This window comes from Fukomys damarensis, unplaced genomic scaffold (genome assembly GCF_012274545.1).
Source record: "Fukomys damarensis isolate Sample0158 unplaced genomic scaffold, DMR_v1.0_HiC HiC_scaffold_34, whole genome shotgun sequence".
Taxonomy (NCBI): domain Eukaryota; kingdom Metazoa; phylum Chordata; class Mammalia; order Rodentia; family Bathyergidae; genus Fukomys; species Fukomys damarensis.
This window is the reverse complement of record NW_022900946.1, coordinates 14,517,003-14,542,123: the sequence shown is the minus strand read 5'-3', so window position 1 is coordinate 14,542,123 and position 25,121 is coordinate 14,517,003. Positions and strand designations below refer to the sequence as shown.

The window sequence follows — 25,121 nt, the reverse complement described above, 5'->3', positions numbered from 1 at the left end:
TGTAGCCCATACCTATGTGCCAATTAAAGACTTAAAAGATAATCGTACACTACATGTCACCATGCCTCACTAGAGACAACACATTGACATGACACAGGCAAGCTGGCACTTACTTCCTTAGGCACAGAACACAAAAGACAGGATGCACCCCTGTCCTTAATGAACTAGGTTGGAAGATGGAATTCCCGCAGACCAGAAACACAGGCCTAGGCAATACAATACATACTTATACCTCACTTTCCAATTAACTGAATTCAAGTGGAAACTACTGCATCCAATGAGAAAAAAGAGACAGATGCTATTCTAAGGGTGGGAGGAGAAAGTCCCTTAACTCCCCCTGCAAAATGCCCCCTCTTTCAGTTATTCAGCCTGAAGTACAGAGGAGCACAGCCTTGGGAGTCAAAGTTACATTCACATCTTGTTCCTACCACAAATGAACTGGGGGATCTTAAGAAGGTCACAGGCCTCTCTGGACTTGAATTACAGTGTCTGAGGCAGGAATACTTTAGGTCAGTTTTTGAAATGACTAAATGAAATCATGAAGATACTCTTCTCAGCATAGTTCTTGGCTCAGGGTAGCTTTGAATAAATGGGGAGTGAAGTCATCATTACTGAGATTTTAGAAAAGCCCATCTGTGTACCAGGACAAAGCCTTTGAGGTAGAGATGAGGAAATATAGATCAAAGGAGCAGACCTTTCCCTTATGGGGCTCCTCATCTAAGAAAAGATGAATATGCACAACCACAATTACAAAGCAGACTGTTGCCCCTCTTGGAGTTAGCATACGGGTCTGCAGAAATGACATAGAAAAACTCCACCCCTGGGAATCCATGGCGAAAACAGGCATCCTCAGCAAAGAGGGAGGAATGTTCAAAGGGACAGGAACATAGGGGAGTGAGGCTCGAACAGATGACAACCAAACACACAAAGGCTTAGAGGACAGTGGGGATAAGAATGAGGTTCGCTGTGCAGGGACACAGACAAATGAGCACGTAAGGGAAGGAAGATGATGCCGGCATTTGGAAGAGCTAGGCTGAGTGGGTCTGTGAGCGACGCACGTCGGGGTCTTACAGGCAAATCTGGAGGTCAGGAAGATACACGGCTGGGCTGGAGTGAGGGATCTGGCAGCCGCTCTGTGCAAAAGTCGGGGGAAGCCAACAGCAGTGAGGAGAATGCATACAGAGTGGTGTAAATGAAGAGAGAAGCAGAGTTGTCAAGCAAGGGGCAGGGACCGTTCCTTCAGGAAGACACAGCTCCTTCCTCCTGCCAGGACTTCACTGCCATCTTTCATTAGTTCTTCTCTAGGGACAGAAATGTTCTTTTTACTTTAATATGCATTTTTGTCCTATTTATATTTGAAGGCAAATTTTCAAATACTCCAAACATCTTTCTTTAAATAGATCTGTCTCTCAATATATATTCATTTTATGGCTAGCCAGGGATATGTTAATCAGCTTGATTCAGCCTTTCTCCCATGTACATATATATCAAAAAACTCAGGTTGCACAGCATAGATACCCAAAATCTTATTTACTAATTTTAAAAAATTAATTTAATAGCGAGTCTGTAGGTGTATATAGGTGCACTGCCACACACATCTAGATCTTCGCCTTAAAATTATTTTAATCTTAAAATAGTAAATGGAATTGTCTGCAAAGCATTGGAAGGAGTAGTTAATAAAATAGTGGCTCAGCCTGGAAAAAACATCCAGTTTTTCAAGTGAGGCCTAACTCCAATGTCCTCATCCCCTCGAAGACCCGTCCTAAGTGACCAGGCCAAGCTCCCCGCTCTCACCTTTGTGTCCTATGGTCGATCTGATATCTAGCAGAACACGGATTGTTGTGTCCGATGTCCCAGAACTGGCTCAGCGATGAGCACTTGAGGAAGGATGGCTTCATACTCATCCTTGTTTCAACCCTGCCACTGGCACCTGGGGGTGATGGTTGTCCTGGACCAACTGTTTACACCTACATCCAGGGTTATTCTCAAACATCTCTGGGAGCCAGAAACCTCCAAAGTGAGCAGAATCATGGAAGAAGGAGGGAAACAAAAGGCACGGTGATCCCCATTTACAAGAAAGAGCTGCTCAGCTCTGAGTTCTATGTCTGAAACACACAGGGAGTGTGGTATTCAGCACCTGTGTAGTCCATGGTAGCCACATACAAAGACCCTGCAAAAAAGCAAACGCTCCTCTGAGGGTTTGTTGCATTTTCTACAATGCCATCATTTCATGCTGCTTCTCCTGGTGACTCCACTGGGTGACCTCAGAGATGTAAAGAAAGCGGCTCTCTGTACTCAGTGGCTTCACCTCTGCTGGCCTGCTGAGCCAGGACGCAGCTCTGTGGCAGCTCTAAGGATGACATGGCTGGTATTTACTTGCTCCACTGGCTTCCTCTTTCTTAGAGACAGAAGCATAGGGAATTCTTTCTGAAGCCCTGGCTCTCCTGTGTGCTAAGAGAATGGACCCACTACAGGAAGTATTTGTAAATTCTAAGCTCAAATTGGCAGCAACTGCTCCAATGCATTTCTTGGGAGATTGCTGTATTTCACTAGCAACATGAAAGAGGGTACACAAAATATTAAAAGGCATTTGGGGGCATCTGGAAATAAATGTATCAAGGCCAGCTTTCTTTTATTCAGTACTGTCGCAGCCCTGCAGCACTCTAGATGAGTTAGATCTGAAGGCTGCACAGAAAATTCACAGGTGTGAGTTAAGGTGGACCCAGGACTGGTTAATTCTAGTCGAGGATTATCTTCACCTGCAAAAGTGCTGCAGTATAATGCAACAAGTGTTGAAGTATAATGCCCAAACTCAACAGCACAAGGCAGAGAGACCCAAATTCTCCACCTCCTATTAATGACCAGTAAAAGAATTCCTCACGTTTTGGATTTTGCACACAAATGGAAAGCAAAAATAAAGACTTGACAGATAGATAAAAGGAAGATAGAAATATAGGAAATCACTACAGATAAAAGAAGAAGAGCACATTCCAAGTATCAGATGCAAGTCTCACGTTTAAGGGACCCTGAACATTCGTGGAGTCATGAGATTCTTAGTACCGGAAACTATGAGAACATCAGAGGGAAGAGAGGAGTGAAACCTGGGAATGGTTAACTAGAAGCTAGTACTTCCCTCAAATGTTTCAGTAGCACTTAGAATTGCATTCCCTTCCATTCCCTCCACATACACCACAGTCTAAGCTCCTTGGGTAAGAAATTATTCTCTTGTTCACTGATAAGTTCCCAAGCATCAAAAACAGTGTCAGGTATACAGTAGGGGCCAAATAAAATTTTTTGCGTGAATAAACAATGTTTTTAGCCATTGCTTTGAAGTATCACCTTAAAAAATGGAGTAAGTGATCAATAAAACAATAATTGCCATTGTTATAATTAGTACTCATGTCTGGGAGTTAAAATTTGAATCCTCAGCAAAAAAATTTGTTAGTTAAGTGTGCCAGGTAGCCCAGTTTGTGTGACTTAAATTGTTTTTTAATTAAATACAACAGCATGCGAGAAAATGAATAAATCTTGGGGCATAGCTGGATTCATTTGGAGACATATTCAAGATAGAAAATAATCATCAGCACTCTAGAAAACTCTCTGGTCCCCTTTTCTGTCCATGGCTCTCCCCTACAGAAGCAGCCATTATTCTGGTATCTAACCCCATAGACAAGTTTTGTCTCTTTTTTGAACTTCATATAAATGGAATCAGACAGTATAATCTTTTGTGTCTGTCCTATTTTGTTCAACATAATGGGGTTTGAAATTCATCTGTGTTGTCAGGCCTATGAATAGTTCCCTCCTTATTACTGAGTAGACTTCCATTTGATGAATATACCCTAAATTATTTATTCACTTCCTTGTGAATGGATACTTGAACTGTTGCTGATTTCTTGTACAAGTGTAACATTTTGGATTTATATTTATATTCCTTTGGTATAAATAACCAAGAATGAAATTGTTTGATCATAAAATGTGTGTGTCTCATTTTATAAGAAAAAAATAAACTACGAAACAATTTTCTGTGATTATTATAATTTTACCTTCCTTCCAATGATATACTGTAGAAGACTTGGTTGTTCCAGACTCTCGCTACAACTTGATATTATCATTACTTTTATTTATAGCCACAGGTATGTAATAGCATCCTCACTGTGGCTTTAGTTTGTATGTTACTGATTATCTATGATTTTAAGTATATTTTATGTATCTTTGCCTATTTAAATGATATCTTTTGTAAAGTGTCCAAGTAAATTTTCCACTTTAGTCATGCTGTTTCTCATTTTGTTATTGATTTGTGGGTGTTTTTTTACACACTCAAGATATGACTACTTTGTAACATATATATATTAATATATGTTAATATATTATATTATATATTATATATTATATGAACATATATTAATATTATATCAACACATATATTAATATATATTATATATGTTACAAAGTAGTCATATATATTATATATTATAATACATTATTATATAGATTATATTATAAAATATATTATATATTATAATACATTATTATATAGATTATATTATTGTATATGTTATATATTACAATATTATACATTATATGTGTTATATATTATGATATATAATATATAATATATTTGCATTAACATTTTCTTTCCATTTTGTACCTTGCTTTTTCCACTTTTAAAATATTCCATTTTTAAAATATTTCCCACTTTTAAAATACATGGCAAAAGTTTTTTATTTTAATAAAGTACAGTTTATTGTCTTTACTATTTGATACTTTTTGCATTCTGTTTAAGAAATCTGTGATCCTCTCAAACAACAAAATATCTTCCTGTGCTGTCTTGTAGAAACTTCATAATTTTAGTTTTTACATTTAAGCCTATAAGTTTTTCAAGGAATTTTTTGTGTATAGTTTGAGAAATTAGAAAGCTTATCATTTTGCCATTTTAATATTTAGTGGACTTAATACTATTTATTAGAAAGGCTTTTCTCTAGCTTCTTCTCATAATAACTCCTCCAAAATTATTTAAATGCACGTGTGTGGGGCTATCTTTATTAAATAGGATATTATCTATAGGCTTTCCATAGACACCTTTTGTCAGATTGAACAATCTGCCTTCTTTGTCATGAAGGGATATTGGGTTTTCTTAAATATGTTTTCTTTATCTACTGAGACAATCATAATTTTCTCCCTTTTTTCTGTTAATATGGTAAAGTACGTTGATTTATTTTTACTGATAAACCAGTATTGCATTCCTCAAATAAAACCCACTTAGCCATGATGTATTATCCTTTTAAAAACATATTGTTGGTTTATGATTGGAAACATACTGAAAAACTCTGTGTATATTGGTGTTACCTCTTTTTTAGGTGTTTGATAGAAGTCACAGTGAAACCATCTGGACCAGAAGTTCTTCTTTTTCTCTTTGTAAAAGTTTTTGTTACATGTTCAATATCTTAGCCAGTATGAGGTTGTTCTTGGAGTTAATTTCTTCTCATATCAGTTCTATGTTTCCTTAAGGTATTTGTCTATTTTTCCCACATTGTCAAATTTGTTAGCATAAATTTTCTGAGTCTTCTTTATCACATGGGATCTATAGTTTCTTGTGCTTTAATATCCATTATCTTTGTTTTCTGTTTTCATTATTGCTTCATATTATGAAGTTTATTAATCTTTTCAAAGAACTGGCCTTTCACTAATTTTTTCTATAGCTTCCATTCAATTTTGTCAATTTTTGCTTATATTTATTATTTTTCTCTTCTACTTCATTTAGATTTTTGTTCCACTTCTTTATCTAGCTTCTTAATTTAGAAGCTTAAATCATTCACTTTGTATTTTCTCTTTTTCATTATAAGCATTTAAAGGTACAGATTTCCCTGAACACATTTTCAACTTTATTCTACAAATTTTGTTATGATACTGTGTGTTTTCATGATCATTCTATTCAGAGTATTTTTGAACATCTTTCTTCTTTCTTATTTCTATATCGCCCTACAGGTTTTTAGAAATGTGTAATAGTTTCCAAATATTTGAGACTTTTCTAGATACAGTTTTGATACTGATTTTTATGTCAAGGCTACTGTGGTCAAAGAGAACATTATGCATAATTCCAATCCTTCTAAATATATTGAGACTTGTTTTTTCTTCCAAAGTGTAGTCTACTTGGAAGGTCATCTATGTACTCTTGGAGGAATACATACTTTATAGCTGTTGGGTATAGTGTGCAGTTTTCTTATGTGTCTTCTCCACTCTTCCCTTATAGATATCTGTCACTGTCTCACCAAAGTCAGTGCACCTGTTTGCATATTATTTTCTCCTGATTCTAATTAACTGTATTATGTCTGCAACACCACATCCTATATCTTCCTCTCCTCTGGGGTTTCTCAGGCCCTCGTTTGATGTGCACAGTAAAGGTAAATCCCAGGATGCTAAAATAGTTTAGAAGTTAGGTGTTGCTTGTCAAAGAAGACAAGATAACGTTATAAGCTCCTTCTTGTTTTTTTTTTATTGCATTCTTTATGTGATATTGTGGCTAATAATTTGAGAGTTGATTTATGGGAGGATACAGAGTACACTTGGGACAGATACTGTCATTCGAGCATGAGGCCATATGCAAATTCCTTGTAAATCTCTCCTCTGACTCAGGATCTGGGGTGATTTTTTTCTTTGCACACTAATTTCTCGCATTTTTCAAAATGAATACGTATGTACTTGGGCATCTGCTTCACAAGCTCTCGCTCCAACATATGATTTATAGAAGCAATACATTTAAATTTTGAAGGTCAGGTTACTTATAAGACTAGTTTACATGAAAATACAGGGTCAATAAGTTAATAATAAGTTAAAAGATGAACATGCCACACATTTAGGAGATTTAGGTAAACTGTTATATTGTCAACACTTGCTACTATAATGGTACAAACCAAATCTGACTGTCTTTAAATTATCCTAGATCCTCCTGGGATCATTCCTACTGTTGTTTGAGAGCCAACATAGCAAAAAGAACATTACAAGTTCACCCAGGTACAGAATTCCAGTTGCACTGTATGATATCTAATATCACTGATCTAAGAAAATCCTGCCCTTGGTTTTAGGATGGAGCCTGGAGCAGCTCTGCAGGGTGTGGTCTGGGAAAAGGAGTAAGTTGCCCTTTTCTCCCAGTGCTTTCTGCCTTTTCCACATTCAGCACAAAAAGGATGCTCACCTTTTCCCATTCCCGGTCTTTGTTCAGCACGATCACCACCAGCCTAGGGTGCACCTGATAGCCTTCCTCAGTAAAGGACAAGTCTTTGCCATTCCAGGTCACATTGACCATAAATCTAGACAGAGGAAGAGAGAAAGACAAACTTTTAGAGAAGATTAAAAGAGGTGCCAAACAAATGAGTGGATGCCACCATCAGAGTCACCCTGACGGTGTCTGCGTGCACAGCCCTTCCTGTCACACGCAGCCCCCGTCTGTGGAAGGATCCATACCCAGGCAGGCACTGCTCACCACCCAGGCAGTCAGTGCCATATGCCTGGACTCCTTCTCAAACTCTTTGGTCCTGCGAAGGCATTAAATAGAAAAAAAAAAAAAATGAGAATCAAGACTTGCCATGTAAAGGTACATGATCCCAACAATGAATGTAACTGTACTGTATCCCTAAATGTACCAATAAACTCAATAAAAAAATAAATAAATAAATAAATAAATAAATAAATAGAACATTCCTGTCCTGCTAGGTCCATAGATATGTGTTCAAATGATCTGACAGATAAGCACATTCTATACTGCTTTAAAAAGCTCCCCTGAAGAAACTTGCTTGCTCCTTCAGCTTAGAAAAAATGCTATTCCACCTATCATTCATTCAACTGGCATATGAAGTTTATAGTCTAAGAGAGAAAACTGGTGCTAATTGATTAGCCACACACTTATGGTAAATGTTACATCAGAAAGAAAGATGTGCCATGTGAAAGTGAAATAGGGGTCAGGCAAGGTTAAGGAAATACAATTTGACTTGAAGGATGAGTCAGTATTAAACTATGGAAGAAAATATATAAGCAAGCAAAAGAAACAATATACACAAAGGCCCAGTGGTGCCATATATAAGGGACTGGATGCAGAACAGTGAAGCTAAGACAGAGAAAGACAAGCAAATAGGGTATTTGGTCAGGCTGAAAATACAAATGGAGGCAGATAGTGTAGAGTTCTGTAGGCCACGTTAAATTTTGTCTTTGTCTTATAACAACAGGAAGACATTGAGGTATTTTAAACAAGAGGTGGCATAATCATAGATTTGTCTTATTATGTAAGGCTGTGCAGAGAATGGACTAGAGGGAGAGTAGGATGGATAAAGGGTGCTATTTACAGGGGGTACTACTGTTCTTGTAGCAACGGTGAAAGACAATGGTGGCTTTGGCTTTTGTAGTGACCAAAGGAGAAGGGGAGAAAGAGGAAAAGGAAAAAATAGCCACAGAGAACAAACAGGACCCAGTGGAAAGATACTTAGCTAGATCAGATGTGAGGACCAGGCAGAGAGAGGTATCAAGAATGACTCATGCAACATTTATGCTGCCAACCTCTAGCCTAGGTGTTTTCCTCACAGGTGATATCTGTCCGCCTTACGACACATGTACCCACACCACTCCCCAAACCCACCTTCCCCACGGTCAGACTGGATTTAGCTAGAGAAAAAGGCAGAGCTCCTCTCCCCGGATTTGGGTGAAAAGGTTCCCAAGGGGATCTTAGCTCTTTGCAACTTGAGAAAAAAATGTAATGTTAAGTTCACCCAAGAAAGTATGGCAATGGCCATGCAGCCAACACCCAATAAAAATAGTACCATTCAGGACAGCGTTCAAGACTACCCCAGAAAGACAGTGCACCTTGAAACCATTTCATTTTCTTGCTTTGTTTTCCCTTCCCTCCAAAGGCAACTAAAGAAGTGGGGGTTAAGGCTGTGATTAATAAGATTGTCCTAATGGGCCGCATGTCTACCCGGGCCCCTCACAGTGCAGAAGAATGTGACCATGACACCTGACAGGGGACACAGTGAGAAAATTGGGGAAAAGGCAAAGGTATTGTGTTTCCATTCAACGGAATATTTGGGTCATTAACAAGTATGTGTTTGTCACATTAACAGCATGAAGACGATGCTCACTATCTAACGTTAAACAAGCAGAAAGGGGGATAAAAACAAAGCTTGTCTGTGCATGGAGAGATTACAGGTATTTTCCATTTCCATTTGTGTGTCTTTTAGTCTCCAAATTCTCTTCAATCAAAGCCTTTAGCCAACAGAAAAAAATAAAACATCGCTATTCTAGAAGGAACAAATAGTAATCACTATTCTATTTGATGCATTTGAGATAGCTCTGATCATTTGCCAGAAAGATATTTTCTTGACTCAATAGCAATCTACTGTGTGTCTGTTATGTATCAGGTCTTACAATCAGTCTTAGGAATAAAAAATAAAAAAACACAGTGTTTCTCTACCCTCTTATCCACATTCTTACAATTCAAGGACGTACACACATAAACAATGCTACTGCAAGAACCACTTGTGCACTCAAGGAGAGGAAGTATGAGATGTTGTAAAAATGCAGAAGATGGCCCCAGACTCAACCTGGGAGATCTGGGGAGCGCTTCTGCAAAATCTTGAAGGGTTGAGGATGGGGTAGGAGAAAGCATTCTGGTGAGAAGAGGCACCCTAAGCACAGAGGAATCAGCCAGTGGGGTGACACAGACCAGAAGAAGCAGCTCTGTCAGGCCAATGGGAAGGACTCTTGAAGCCAGATCACAAGAGACCTCGTCTGGAAGGCTAAGTGTCTAGATTTTGTTTGGAAAGCCATGTGAGATCCATGAAAGAAAGGCTTTGAGATTAGGAGTGATCCCTCAGGTTGCTACCAACAGAAGCAAACAAAAATCTCTGAATTTGAAGACTGTCAACGTTTTTGTTAATGGCTTAAACACCGTTCATTATCTAGACAATTGAATTTTTTGCTTTTCTGTTCTTTTCTCCTTTTGATGTTTCTCCACTAGTATGGGATGAGCTAAGTGGATGTGGTCCAGATAGGCACATCTAAGGAGCATTCCACCTCCTCCCTTCTTCAAGCTCTTGCAAAAGTATTTACATGGGCAGGGTTTTAGAGGAAAACTAAATTCTGGTCAAATTCCTGAGTATTGGCAGACTTTCAAAGTAACTAATTGGGGGTTATTTTAGGCTGTCTTTATTCTTCAAGCTGGCACTTTGGTTGTGTGCCTTCTGGTTATTTTTGGTCCGACCACATTTTCTGGCATAATGTGCGTGGTAAGAGAGGGAGCTCAGTTAATGCCTGGCGGTTGAGTACACTGACAGATAGAAATAAGAAGTACCGCCCATAAACACATTTGTCTATCCACCCATCCATCTATCCATCTGCCATCCATTCTTCCAGCCGTCCACCTATCTACCAGTACATTCATCGATGCACTTACCCATCCTTCCATCCCATAAACTTATTTAGGTACGTACTATGTACAATACCCTGTGTCAAGACCTCTGCTACAAAATACAACCATATGGTTTTCAATTCGCCCATCATAAACTTATTTAGGTACGTACTATGTACAATACCCTGTGTCAAGACCTCTGCTACAAAATACAACCATATGGTTTTCAGGGTTGAAGAGAGGAACACAAATAATTACAAAAAAGAATAGCAAGTATGAAAACAGAAATATGCACCAACTAAGTTGGTGAGAACAACAGGAGTGTACAATTCTGTTGATTCCAGGGCTTGAATCTGGAAATAAAGTGGAAGGTGCTTGGATTGTGCTAAAAGAGAGAATAAGAATTGGGTGGAAGGATGGCAGAAGGAAGATAAAAGATTCACTGCACACAGGAAACTGCGAAGACAAAAGCAGAGAATCTGAAATTTCACAATGAGTTCCAGGAGTTAGAATTAGCTATACGAAGGTTACATGGTTCATAGGAGAAGTAGCTTGGAGGATTGTTTTATTCAGGTTTGCATTACTGTGACAAATACCTAAGAAAATCAACTTCAATGAAGAAAGATTCATTTTATTTATAGTTTAAGAGGTTTCAGTCTGTGGTTGGCTGGCTCCATTGTTTTATTTGTTTTGTTTTGTTTAAGAGTAGGAAATTTTTTGAGGGAGAAACAGCTCCTGAGAGACAGGAGGGGACCCAGAAAGTGAGTTAGCCAAGATTTTATTTTAGTTTTTTGTTTGTTTTTTTTTTTTTATACCAGGGATGGAACTCAGGACCTTGCACTTGCAAGGCAGGTGGTAGAACCACTGAGCTAAATCGCCAGCTTCACTGGTTTTAAGCTTATAATAAAGTCATCCATGAAAGGCAGAAATACATGGCAGAGAAAGCTGCTGACCTCACAGACAGAAAGCAAGGTGAAATGAGAGCAAGAAGAAGACACCAGGGACAGCCTTTAAGGGCATGTCCCCAAGGACATACTCCCTCCAGTGAGGCCCCACTTTCAAACACTTCCACTAGCTCCCAAGAGCACCACCAAATTAGGAATCCATCAGTGAATTAAGCCATTGATGGGAGTCAGAGCCCTCATGCTCCGATTATCTCCCCAAAGCCCCACCTCTGAGCAGTGCAGCATTTGGTCCAGTCCTTCAACAAATAAGGCTTCGGCGGACATTCCAGATCCAAACCATAACAGGGGTGCAGCTAGAGACAGAAGCTGTGGTCAGATAAAGAAGCGCTCCATCGGCTACACTAAGAAGTTTATACTTCCTGTGTTCACTTGGGTTGGAGGCCAGAGCAGCAAGTTTACAAGGCACAGGCGGATGTATAAATGAGACTTTGGGGTAATAAATTCAAGAGAGACATTGAAAGAGGGAGCAGTTGGAGTATAGTGATTGCACAGACAGACAAATTTCTTCAGCGCGACATACAGTTCATGGAATATAAAATTTCACAACAAAACTACCACTAGCCTTTACCTGAACTAGGAGAAAAATAGTCACCTATTCTCCCTCTGTATCTCTTGTCCAAAAATCATAGTTAGGATAAACAATTCATTGAGGTATTTCTTAACTCCAGTGAACTCGAGCCAAATTTCAGTTATCCAACACTTTGAGGTGAATGAAGGTCAGGTTAGGTCTGCCTAATCATCGAAATGTGGGTCCAAAAGAAGTTTAAATAAAGGCCCATGTATTAGAGGTTGGTTTCCAGGGTGGTGCTGATGGAAAGTAATGGAACCTCTAAGAGGTGGAGCTGATAGGGAGGTCTTTGGGTCTTTGGAGACATGCCTGGGAGAGGAGAGTGGAACTCCTGCCCGCCCCCGCTTTTATTTCCTGGCCATGAAATAAGTGGTTTTATTCCTCCACGCACTCCCACCATGATGTATTGCCTTGCCACATACCTAAAAAACAAAGAACACATACGAAAAAAGCGATCGGAAGTGCCAGGGATTTAGCTCAGTGATTCCACCACCTGCCTCCCAAGCATGAGGACCTGAGTTGGATCCCCAGTACTCCCCCTGAAAAAAGCAACTGGAACATTTCCATCTGTGAGCCAAAATAAATCTTTTCACTTAATAAGTAGGTTAACTTAGGTGTTGGCTAAAATGATGGAAAACTGACCAACACAGTCAATCTGGGAACAAATGTTTTTGTTTTGGCACAGACACTTGGCCTTGGGGAGAGTCATTCACAGATTACCTTACAGGAACTGAATGTTACAGATGTTTTAATCAAGAGGGTAGCAGGTACTGATCAGTGTCTTTCTTTGGATTTTCCAATTGAACTTACTTAACTATACCACTTTAATTTCCAATCTCTTCTACTCCCATTTAAGGTTTTCTTCTACTTTCCAGCAAAATCAGATGGAATTAGTAGGGTGATTATTTGGAGTCAACTGATCTCTTTCAGACTGGATGAAAACACTGTAAGGAGATTCTCACGCTCCAAACTTTTCTGGGTTCCTTTACAATTCAGTATTCTCATCCAATGACTCCGTATATTCAGTGTTAATATTGTCTCTTTTTATCTATTTAGAATCTTTGGTCCCTTGGGAGGAAAAGAGCTATAACAGAAATTTCTGCTGAACAGTAATCTCATCATGAAGTTGTCAGGGAACAAGTAGCTATTACCTTCAATTCCCCCATCCAATTTCTAGGGAGAACAATCCATATTTCTTAGGCTTCCTTCCCCCTTAAACTTGTTCCAATGCAACATTCTCTACCCAGGGAAATACCATTAGACACCAAACTGCTTGGCGCCCACTGACACCTGCTGGGTGCTTGTATATTTTTTGGGTGGGCGTACCAGTGATTGAACTCGGAACCTTGCACTTGAGAGGCAGACGGTGGAACCCCTGAGCTAAATCTCCGGCCCCTGGGTGCTTGTATTAAACAGTAAAATCTTATCATTGTTTGCTTATCTCTTGAAAACTGATTATAAACCCTTAGTGATCAGATAAAATGCCAAAAAATCTGACTGCTGCTAAGTTTCAAATTACATCTTCAATATTTCCACAAGAAACAAAAATACATGAAAGCAGGCGGGCAAATATAGAAGGTGGGAAGGCTTTCATGGATTGTAGAGTTCACTTCTATATTATTATCATCCAATGGTGTTAAAGTAATATATGCAACAGTAACCAGAAAATATTTAAATATGTGCAGCATGCATGCATCCAAGTTTCCTTTAGTTTTTCTATTTCTTAGGTGTACGAGGCTAAAGGCCAAGTGAAATAAACATTTCTCTACTGCTTAAATTTTGTGCTTTATGAACGCTGAGGTATGGTAGTCACGAGTAACAATCAAAATAGGTAGGTCATATTTTCTGTACTGCAACTGGAAAGAAATTAGATCCGAATGGCCAAGTTCTCTCCAGACCTGCACTACGCTGGTTAACACCAACCACATGGAACTGTTGAGTACTTGAAATGTGTTTTTTATGAATTAAGATGTGCTGTAAGTATAAAACACACCCTAGATTTTGAAAACTTTCTGTTAAAAAATCATGTGAAATATCTCACGAATAATTTTGTATTGATGTCACGTTGAAATAGTTTTGACATGTCGAGTTACATAAAATTATTATTAAAATTAGTTTCATCTGCTTCTCTTCATTTTTTTTTTATACGCTACCAGAGAATATAAGTTATATGTGTTTCATGTCGTATTTCTATTGGGTAACTCCTTCAGATGCTCTTTGGTCTTTTGTTCTTGTCTGTCGTGTTTTTTAACCAGTACACCACACACGTCATTAAGGCAGAGACCTCATTTACCTTCTGTATTATAATATTTCCAGGGAACAGCGAACCTGGCACAGAGCTGATGCACAATAAATAATTGTGCACTCAAGGAAAGGTTGGGGTGATATTTCAAAATTGTTCAGGTTTCCTGATGTTGATGGAATCAAACAGGTGGTACCACCCCAGCTGTGTTACTCTGGACTGCAAAAGCTTAACATTTCCAACCCTCCATTTCTTTCTTTGCAAAAATGAGTTGGTTCAGTTACACCATTTAACCAGCCATGACAATTTCATGTGATTTAACCTAACATGACTCAACGTGCATACAGATTATGTGCCTAGCCCAATAATTAGCATACAGCTGCTGTTTAATAAATAGTGGAAGCTATTTATATAGGTTTTTCATATAGTTGTCAATATTTCCCACCCTGTCCTACTTTCTAATACCCCACCACATATGCTATTCCATATTTTTAAAGCCATGCCTCTCTTTTGCTATTTCATGTACTTATTTTCAAGGTGCCTGAATCTCTGTCAAAGCCCACCATACAAAAGCAACATAGGCACCTATATCACTCAAAATGTCTCATTCTTCTGGATTTGCTTTATCGTTTGCCTTACAGTAGTGAGACTCCCCAAAATCTGATTATTTGCAATGTTCCCTAGACATATTTATTATTCACTATTCCCCTTTAAACTTTAATTCTCTTACTGTTTCATAAGTGCCACCATAACCCATTTAGTGTTTCTCAATTTTCAGTTAATTTTCCATCTGCTCTGCCACTTCCCAAGTTCTCCAGGCTGCTTCCTGAATCACGCTGCCTCTTAAATGGCTCCGCTGACGACTTTGGGTGTCAGTTTTTTCATTTGTCATTTAATTTACATGTTTTTGAAAACAGAGTCACTGTTTTCTTTAACCTCTTCTCAATTCTCCAGACACACTCATTTTTAGAATTCTTTTGCTCTTTCCAGCGTTCTCCGAGTGGTTTGAAATCTCTTCAACTGAAGTCTCAGTGCTTTCTCATTTTCCATTAGCCCAGATGGGCCGGGCGTATAGCTCAGTGGTACAGCATTTGCCTCCATGCACAAGACCCTAGGCTTTATCCCTACCATTGCCAAACAAAACAAAATGAAATAAAACTATTCCCTCATGGATAGTGCTATGGCTTATATCTAGAAGTCTACCCAAAGCCTCATGCACTCAGGTGGGGCTTTGTAGAGGTGGCTCAATCTAGGGAGTATGAATATGGGTTAAGGGTGTAAGGTAACTAAATTAGCCCACTGACTGGTTTAGCATAGCTCTGGGTATGGATAATGGGAAGGCACACCCTGGGTTGTGGATGGCACTGACCAAAGGAAGGCTCACTGCTGCTGCTGCCTCTTTCCTGCCCTGCCATGGACTGTTTCTTCACCGTGATGCCACTCTCCCATGTCATCCTACCTCAGAGCCAGCCAACTATGGAAGAAACCCCTACAAACTGTGAGCTCAAATAAGCCTTTCCTCCTTTAATTTGTTGGTGGCAGATATTTTGTCCCAGCAACAAGAAAAGTAAGCAAGGTAGGCAGGAAGGAATCTTCATTCTTTAGAGCAACCTCATTCTACTTTTGCCAGTTTTCAATTTGCTACTCCTACATCTCTCTATTTTCTCCTTCCCCCAAATGCCCATCTGCCATCTCTTGTCAGCAGTCTCTTGGAGGGAGTACTTTCGTCTTTGCCCCAGTGCTGAAACCACTCACTGGTGGTTCCTTATTTCCTCTGAACAGTTACCAAATGCACAACAACAGAACCAAGATGTAGGGGTCGGGGATTTAGCTCAGTGGTTCTGCCACCTGCCTTGCAAGTGCAAGGACCTGAGTTCGATCCCTGGTACCAAAAAAAAATAGAACCAAGATGTAAAAGTCAGGACAGAACTTAATAATGCCAACACACCAATTTACATAGTTTAGGCCAGGATTGTTCAAATAGGGAGGAGTTGAAGAGAAGGCAGGGAACGGGGAAAAAATAAGAACCAAGCTGGATTATGTAAAGGTGCAAATTTCCAATGATGAATGTCATTATAATGTACCTTAAATGTACCAATAAAATTAATTTTTTAAAAATGGGCTCTGAAATTGTAGTATAAAAGAAAAGAGGGAAATAGGGCTAAAGAAAAAGCACTGTTTACCAACACAAATCTATTCTGTCAAATTAAAAATAATGAGGTTTTCTGTCTTGGCTAAGCAATAGTGAGTTTTAAAAAATTAGAGATGGAAAGCTCCATAGGGTCAGAGTCTTGCTTGTTCTGATTACGGCAACTCTAAGAATGCAAATAAGTGTGTGCCTCGCAGTTAGAACTTAAAAGTGTTTGTTGAGTGAACTATCAGATAGATGAATGAGAAGAAGACACAGGTCTCAAAAAGTTTGCACATTCACCATCTACTTCTGGTGAACCAAGTAAAAAAGAGGTGATTCTCTAAGATTACTGCATAGTTTAGAATATGCTTTACTGGAAGTTACTGGAAGAGGTCCAAATGGCTATTAACAAAGTAAGTTTTTTAAATCCCATTCTGCTATCTTTTCCATTATATGCAGGGTTCACTCAGGAACCTGGATTAGGGAATCTGAAAATGCAGCATTATGAAAATAGCACCAACTATATCTGCATTAACTTTTAATTACTATGCCTTATCCATCTGGGACTTTGCCAGCATGAAAGCCAAAGGAATCAGCTCACATACTGAGTATCTAACCCATCAGAGAAGAAAATCACAAATGACTTGTAGTTATCTTACTGTTTTTTCAACTTCTCAGAGAAGCATAGGTCCATGAAAGTTGCCTTCTGCCCCACAAAAACAACTGATATTCAATTCAAGAGTGATTCTACCTGGGGCTCCTGGATACCCCCATGCAGGAATGTGAAGAGCTATGTAAGCAGAAGCTTTGCTTGCAGTTTTTGTGGCTATGTCTCCAGTGCAGAACCTATAGCCATATCTCTCCAAAGTAGATGCTCAATGCACATTCACTGAATGAGCCAAAGTCTCAGTTCTCTGTCTTTTGCTGTTTTCCTCTTAGACAATGAACCTGGTACTCCATTGAGAGATGTCTACCTGTGGATCACTAGAAACCCAGTGAGATGAATTAAAGGCAAAGACAAAAGGCATAAATGCCCAGAGGACTCTAGGATTCTCATGTCCTCTTAAGGAGCTAACATGTTATGTTTTCTTATAGACGTGTTTGGAAGAAATTATGCTGTTTATATTAACCAATGAAACAAACAAACAAACAAGAATGTCATTAAGATACTTGCTCCCTCGGAAGGTCTAGGGTCTTGTCTCCTTTCCTTGGATCTGCCAGTGAGAGAACTACCTAGAGATAAGGGACTAAACTGCATTTAGCCTGTGATATGCATGAAATGTTCCCCACAATACTTTCCATGTCACCCGAATGCTCATCCTAAGAATCAAGTTTAGATTTTTCCAGTTTACTGAGAGAGAACAGAAGTTCAGAAGATTTTATATTGCTGTAAAAGGCCACATGGGGTGCTAGGGACTTCTGGTTGTCCATCAGTACCTCTCTCCTTCTCTGCTGTAGTGATGGAAATCCAGGTTTTTAGCTAAGCACAGCCACCCTACCATTTAAAATGGACTTATGACCACATGTCACCAATAGATAGATCACACACACACACACACACACACACACACACACACACACACACTACAGGAAGTAGCTCATACGGAGGTGAGCCCATCTTTGCTCTTCCTTCCTTCTAGTTGCAATGTAGACATTATGTCTAGAGCACTCATAGCCATTTATGACCATGAAGTAGAAGCCTATGGCTGAGGTGGCAGGAATGAGGTGGAAGGAGCCTGGGTCCCTGAAATCACGGATCACTGTACCAGGCATGGGCCACATCTGGACTTCTTTTATTCAAGAGAGAAGTCAATGCCTATTTTTTTAAGCTATTGCTTTGCACTTTTTGTCATTTCAAAACAAAATATACCCTAACTGGCTTAAGTTATTAGAACCAAAGTCCTTGGGACTCCAAAGCTTTCTAACTAAGCTACTCCAGTTCCCATTTTCTCTCCCTAAATCTCAGGTGTCCCTGGAAAAAAAAAATGCCAAGAATGGTTCCACACGTTCAATGGTTTCCTTCTAGCTCTGCCTCTCTCCTGATCTTCACTCACAGATGAATACATAATCATGTTCTTACATTCAACTCTTTGTATATGCTTTTTATCCTACCCAGAAAGACCTTGTGCCTGTCATTTAAGATTAAAACCTAACCCTTTTTATTGGCCTATGTTTGTAATACAGAGCAATTACACTTATTCTTGGGAAATGCTCCATATATATTACATCTTGGTTATTTTGATCCCTTTCCCTCCTCACCATCCTCTCTTCTCCCCTCCTTCTTCGATCCCCTTCCCCATCTCCAAAATGTCCATCTCCCTGTTTCCTACCATCTCTCCTTTATTCTACTTTTAAACATGCTTATATTTTGGGTTTGTCATATAAGAAAAATCACCCAGTATTTAACCCTCTGTGTTTAAATTATTTATATTTACAGTCTCAAGAGCCATTCATTTTTCCACAAGTGACTCAAACTCATCCTTCTTTGTAGCATTGTGTGTATATATCACATTTTCTTTATTCATTACGCTGTCGTCTTACCCAATGCCATTTCCTTCGCTCGATTCTTCCTAACCTACACCTAGGATAGCCTTAGCAATTCACCTCTTTCTACTGTCCTCTAAAGACCAACCATTCACATATCTGTTTGGATCAGGAGCATAGACCAGGTCTTCCTTGTAGCCGTTCATGTTTAGCCAGCACCATGCTGTCAAACACTGCATGTTCAACGTGCATGGACTTGATTCCAAAAGTAACACATCAGTGTTCACACCAAACACAAAACTGAGTGGTGACAATATACCAGGCCAAATGTCCTTGTCCACAGTCCTTTCTGTGGCTGCATCTACTACATTATACCTATTGGCCACCTTTCAAGGGCATCTCAAGCAACATCACCCCAGGAAATACTCCTTTGTTTCTTCAAAGCAGATATGTCCCCTTCCTTTTCTCAGTACTACTTTTTATGTGACACGATCCTCTTATGAAGGGTAGCTTTATTGGAGTGACGGACTGGAGTGAATGTTTAAAAGGCATTAAAAGGCATTTTTTCTGAAGACCCTTTACTACCACCTACCAGAACAAAGATGGGAACAAGACAGAAATATTTGATAAATATGATAGGAATTATAACCCCCGGACTTGTGCAATTTATAGGCTGCACGACTGTGCCACCTCAGCTCGATTACAAACACCTTGAGGCTAAGAATTCATAACTCCACACTTTTACTTTGAATTCTGGGAACACTGTGGAGTAGAGGGAAGAGTAGATTTCAAAATCAGCAAATGAATTCACTTTTGTTGCCTGCTCCCAAAATTCTTTAATTAACACTGGCTGTTCTCCCACCTGAACTGAGATCGCATCTTAAATGGCCTCCAGATTCCCTGAATATCATTCTTCACACTCACATTAAGCCCACCTACCAGACAGATGTTCTCAAACCTCAGTTCTGGTCTTGCACAACCCTTCCCAAACGTCAGCAGTGGCTCCTTATTCTTTAAAAATGAAGCTAGGCTCCTTAGCTTACCTAGTCTTACCTTAATTGTCTGATGTTACTGCCAAAAACTGTTATTTATATATTGTGCATCGTAGTGAACCACAACTCATGATGTCCTACCAAAGCCTTGTGATCTCCAATTCTTGGCTTCTTTTCCTACACTTTTTCCCCCCACAGGGAAGCAGTGGTACCTGGTGTTCCAATAACACTTCTGTTTCCAGGGAGTAGACTCACTCTCCTGCCCACCATAAAAGGTGTGTCTGGCTATAGTGAGTGATTGGCTCAGGCATGGACAAATCATTCAAGCTCATCAGTCAAATTCTCTTCTGGAAATTTCTGTTGCAGGTGGAAGGAATTATTGTCTTTCTGCAGTTAAGGGGATACAGTGCTGGAAGTATATAAATCAACACCTATTTCAGATGAATCTTTTCCTCATCTCATGAAGGAAAACAATAAGCTGAGAGAAAGAGAGAGGAAGAGAGAGGGAAAGAGGGAAAGGGAGAGGGAGAGGGAGAGAAATCTGAAGAAATCATTTGAGTTTGGATTTAGATCAGCTGAGTTCACTTCATCCTTTAAAGTCCAAACTAATAAATCCTTTTGTTTGATTTTGTTTTGCTTAAGTTAATGAGAATTGGTTTCCTATCACTTAAAGTAACTAAAGTCCTATTTATCTGCTCAGCCATTGAAGAACTTGTAGGTTTTTTTCTTAGTATGGGGTAATTATAAATAGAGAGGCCATAAATATATTTTTACAGATTTTGTGTGCCCACACAATTTAGGTTAGATACTGAAGAGTAGAACTGCTGGGATACCCTACAATAAAATGCTATACAGGAAGACAAAGGAATAAGGTAGAGAAACACAACAACGTGGGTTAAGTCAAAGACATCCTGTTGAGTGAAAGCTATGGACTCTGAACTGTCACACAATGTATGACTCCATTTTATGAGACTAATGTTTAAAGTTTTTAAATAAGTACAATAAAAATACACTGCCATCGATCTGCTTGAAATACTTCCCTTACTTTGAACACACGTTTTCCATCATTCTTTCCATATTCCGAAGCCATTCTGGAAGCCCTCTTCCGTGAAATGTCCTTAGCTATACTATTGTGGCTGCCTCAGCATCCCGAACTGATTCACCATGTTTACTCTCACAGTCACTTTGACTCTGAGGAGGTGCCAGATTCAGTGAGTGGGGTGGGTGAGGACCCCCGTGATGTCATGAGCCTGCCTCCCCATTTGATGGCACTCAGCAGCAGCATCTACTGGGTTCCTGATCACGCTGAGGGAGGGTGAGAGGGGACTTTCAGACCTGCTTTGGAAAATGGCAAGGATGAGGGGATGAAAGTGTTTGAAGTGAAGGGGAGTATTTTGCAGAGGACTCATGCAAAGTGCCTTTTACTGAAATAAGTTTTTTAATATTCGCCATATATTTCGATTCACCCCTTATATATGACATTCTCCAAATGACAAACTATGGGAACACAGGACATTGGTGCTTGTTAAAGGTGTAAGAAAGTGACTGCAAGTGGACGTGAGAAATTTCGGAACAATTCTGTATCCTGACCTTGACAGTAATCGCATGACTCTGTCTGTGGGATGAGCTTGATACAACCATGCATCCAACACTCACCTTCACGGCATATTATTTTTTAAATGAAATTAAATATTCCACTGAAATATAAAGAAAATTGTCTCAAAAATCCCAGTGGAACATAAAGATCCTTCTCCTCTAAACATTCACATGTTCAGACGTGAATGCTCCAAAACTGGGCAGAGCTCATCTTCCCAAAAGGCCATCTGCGCCTCCTTCCAGTGACTCCTTTGCTCCTCGGAGCTCCCACCACTCCCTCTGCCTCTCCCTCCACCCACATACTCATTAACTCCTTTGCTGCAAGGTAAACCACCAGGAGACCAGGGCCCGAGTCTGAGGCTACATCGCAGGCCCCCACCCTGCACAGTGTCTGGCATATGGTGGGCAGTCAGGATCCATTTGCTGAATGAACAGGAGCAGCTTTGCATTGGGCCAGATCCGGACTCCTCAGCGGCAGGGAGAACGCCCGGTGTGCTAGATGACACTGCGGAACCACCAGGAATAGAGTTAAATAAGCCCTGGCCTAAATAGAAGTGTAAATGCTGCCCAGTCTTGTAATGAAACGTGACAGTCCTGAGTAAATTCGGCAGTGATAATGTTTCACATCCTGCTATGGATTTCTGGGGTGAAAATAGGCTCTCCAAAAGACTGAGCTTCACAGTCCTAATCACTGCCCTCATATTTGTATCTTCACCCATAATTGCAAAGGCCACCCTCTTGGTGTGGAAGAAAATGATACATTTACCACCTCGCAAGCAGAAGAAGAAGGCTGGATCAAGAAAGGCTTGGGAAGGGTTTTTTGGCTTTATTTTTTTCTATATGGTAGTCTTCTAGTCCATAGTTTTGATGTCCACTATTTTAGTTATCCAAACCACTAAAAATCCAAAAATATCATTAGGAGAGTTCCAGAAATATTTCATAAGTCTTATATACAGTTATTGGCATAATGAAATCTTGTACACTCCACTCCCACCCACCTGGGATGTGTATCATCTACTTGTTCAGTGTATCCACTCTGTATATCCTCCCCTCTCAACATCATTGTGACTCACCATACCACTGGAGGCAGATGATCAGATGACCCTTCTTCTGAGGGGTCAGTAGTAGCCTTATGCTATGTCACAGTCCTAGTCACCTCCCTTTGTTTCATTGTGTAGATATTGTATCATCTTATATCTCCACAAGGAAAAGCAGGATGGATATACTAACACACAGTATTTTGAGAGATCCATCTGCCTCATACAATTTTTATTACAGTATAGTTTTATAATTATTCTATTTTATTACTGTTGTTGAGCTTTTATTGTGCCTAATTTATAAATTGAATTTCATCCTAAGTAGCTATGTACATATAGGAAGGAGAGACACAGCATAGAAAGGGATTTGGTGTTATCTACAGTTTCAAGTACCCACCAGAGAATTTTGGAACATAATACCAAAGGTAAGGGGGACTATAACATTAATGATAAAGGAAAATAGCTTTTCATTCACCACTGTAGTTCTTTTTCCTGTTTGTTTTCCAAGTCACTGCGAAGAGTTGATTTTACAAGCACCGAGAAACAATTGTAAGGAGAGAAAGAGGAATCAAAGAAATTGAGAAGTGAAAAGGATGAAGAGACTCCAATGAAGGAAGAGCTGCAGGAGAAGAAAGACAAGAATCAGAGCAGCAGCATAAGAAAAAGAGAGGTGATGTCTTCTCCCTTGGGAAACGAAACAAAATAGAGCTTGCAAGACAGTGCAGCCCTGACACCCAGCTCATCAGGGCTCTGTGGGAAGAGGTCTTCCCGTCAAAGAGAGCAGAAGAGAGTGGCAGGGTGAAACAAGTCCAGAGCCCAGTGAGCCGCAAACAGGAAGGGACCAGGGAGAGAAGGCACCACGCCGTTGGCTGGCACCAGGCCCTCGCTGGTGACACTGGAAAATAGGTCAGTTTCCGAGCTGATGGGGGATGAATGGTCAGCCAGGGCAAGAGTGCATTGGGAAAATGCTGAGGCTGATTAAAGCACAGGACCGGGAAGGTGGGGAACTTCTCTGGTTCAATAGGAGGAATAAGTTCTCCACACAGAACTCACCAGCAGAAACTGCTTGCCGTGGTGGTGGTGTAATATATCTGTGATGTTCAGTATGGCAGGAGACAGGCCCCTGTGGCCGCTGAGCATCGAAATTTGGGTGGTGTGCCTGAGGAACTGTATTTTTAATTTCATTTCATTTTCGTTAAGGACAATAAAGAGAGCTTCGTGCTATCAGTGGCTGCCATGATGGTCAGCGAAAGCATACAGAAAGAAGCTCCGGGAGTCCCATGAACAAGGAACTGACTGCCCACAGGAACCAAAAGGCTGTTTTCAGAAATGCCATACGTGTGCACAGATGCATTTAGATGGCACATGAGTGGGCTTAACTTTTTAAAAAGAATTATATCATCTTCAGGTATATCCAAAGAAAGGAGCTAATGCATCAAAGCCACTATTTCATAAATGCCACAGCTTAGGAAACCGCTATAGTAAAATGTCATATCTCTAAAAATAAGTTAATGCATATAAAAGTAGTATTTTTAAAAAGCACAGGCTTACAGATATGATAAAAAGTAATAAACATATTTTCTATAAATAGAATTATATAATATGCAGCCTTTTGTACCTGATTTCTTTCACTTAGCACAGTGTTTTCAAGGTTGACTGTGCAGAAATATCTCACTGTATAGCTTAAGCACACCTTCTGATGGGCATTTGGTTGTTTACATTTTGGGTTACTGTGAATGATGTTTCTATAGACATTCATATGCAAGTTTTCATAAATAACTGTTTTTAATTCTTTGAGGTATATAACTAGAAGTGGCATTATTTAGGGTACCTGGAACCAGGTAGTAGTGATGGTTGTACAACACTGAGAATGTGCTTACTTTCCATGAACTATACAGTTTTAGATTATTAAAATGATATATATGTTTTATCATAAGAATCAGTTTCTAAAAATAATGAAGAAAGTAAGTAGATGGCTGAATAGACACTGAGATCATTTAAAAGATACAGTAAGCAGTCCAAAATTGAATTATGAGATGGGATCTCATATTTAGATTCCAACCTTCTACCTGTGAATCTTTTCTACAACCTCACTAGCAGATACTTGTCCATTTCCTTGGAGAAAGATCTCAGTGCTTCTCCAAAGCAGCCAGTACCATTGCTTTATAGATACACATTTTAGAAAGAATTCTTTATTTTAACTAAGGTATCCTATCTGGTAACTTCTACTTTTTGTCCCATAACCTCCTGGAGTTAGCCTAAATGATGTGGTTTTATTATGTTCCTGGATCTATGGCAGGGCTAGTAGCAGCCTTAATGGAGACATGAAAACAAGGAGTTAGTGGAGATGAGCTATAGAGATTCTATGCTGGCCATAAAATGGATAAGCTAAGCAGAAAAACACAGTGATGAAGACCACTGGTTGTGACCATCTCCATTTCATATAACAGTTCAGCTAACCCCTAGCTGTAAGACTTTGGGTAATTTAGGTACTATCCCTGGCCTCACTTTCTTCCTCTGTAAAATGGGTGTAACAATACCTTCTATTATCACAGATTTGTCCTAAAGTTAAAAAGAGAATTCATAGAAAGGGCTAAGCACAAGCCCTGCATTCCTACAGTGCTCAAACATGCCCATGGCTCCCACAATTACTAACACATGAATGTTTACAAAGCCCTCCAGATAAGGAAGAGGGCAGTGCCTTAAGACAAGC

The 25,121-nt window shown here is 39.6% G+C and overlaps 1 protein-coding gene across 1 annotated transcript in view; it reads right to left on the bottom strand.

The window, feature by feature from the left end:
- Grin2a (glutamate ionotropic receptor NMDA type subunit 2A) overlaps positions 1-25,121 on the bottom strand; it is a 381,170-nt gene that overhangs the window by 111,806 nt on the left and 244,243 nt on the right. The window contains exon 4 of the mRNA XM_010609958.3: positions 7,193-7,307. Within this exon, the coding sequence (XP_010608260.1) occupies positions 7,193-7,307 (115 nt within the window). The remainder of the gene's footprint in view (positions 1-7,192; positions 7,308-25,121) is intronic.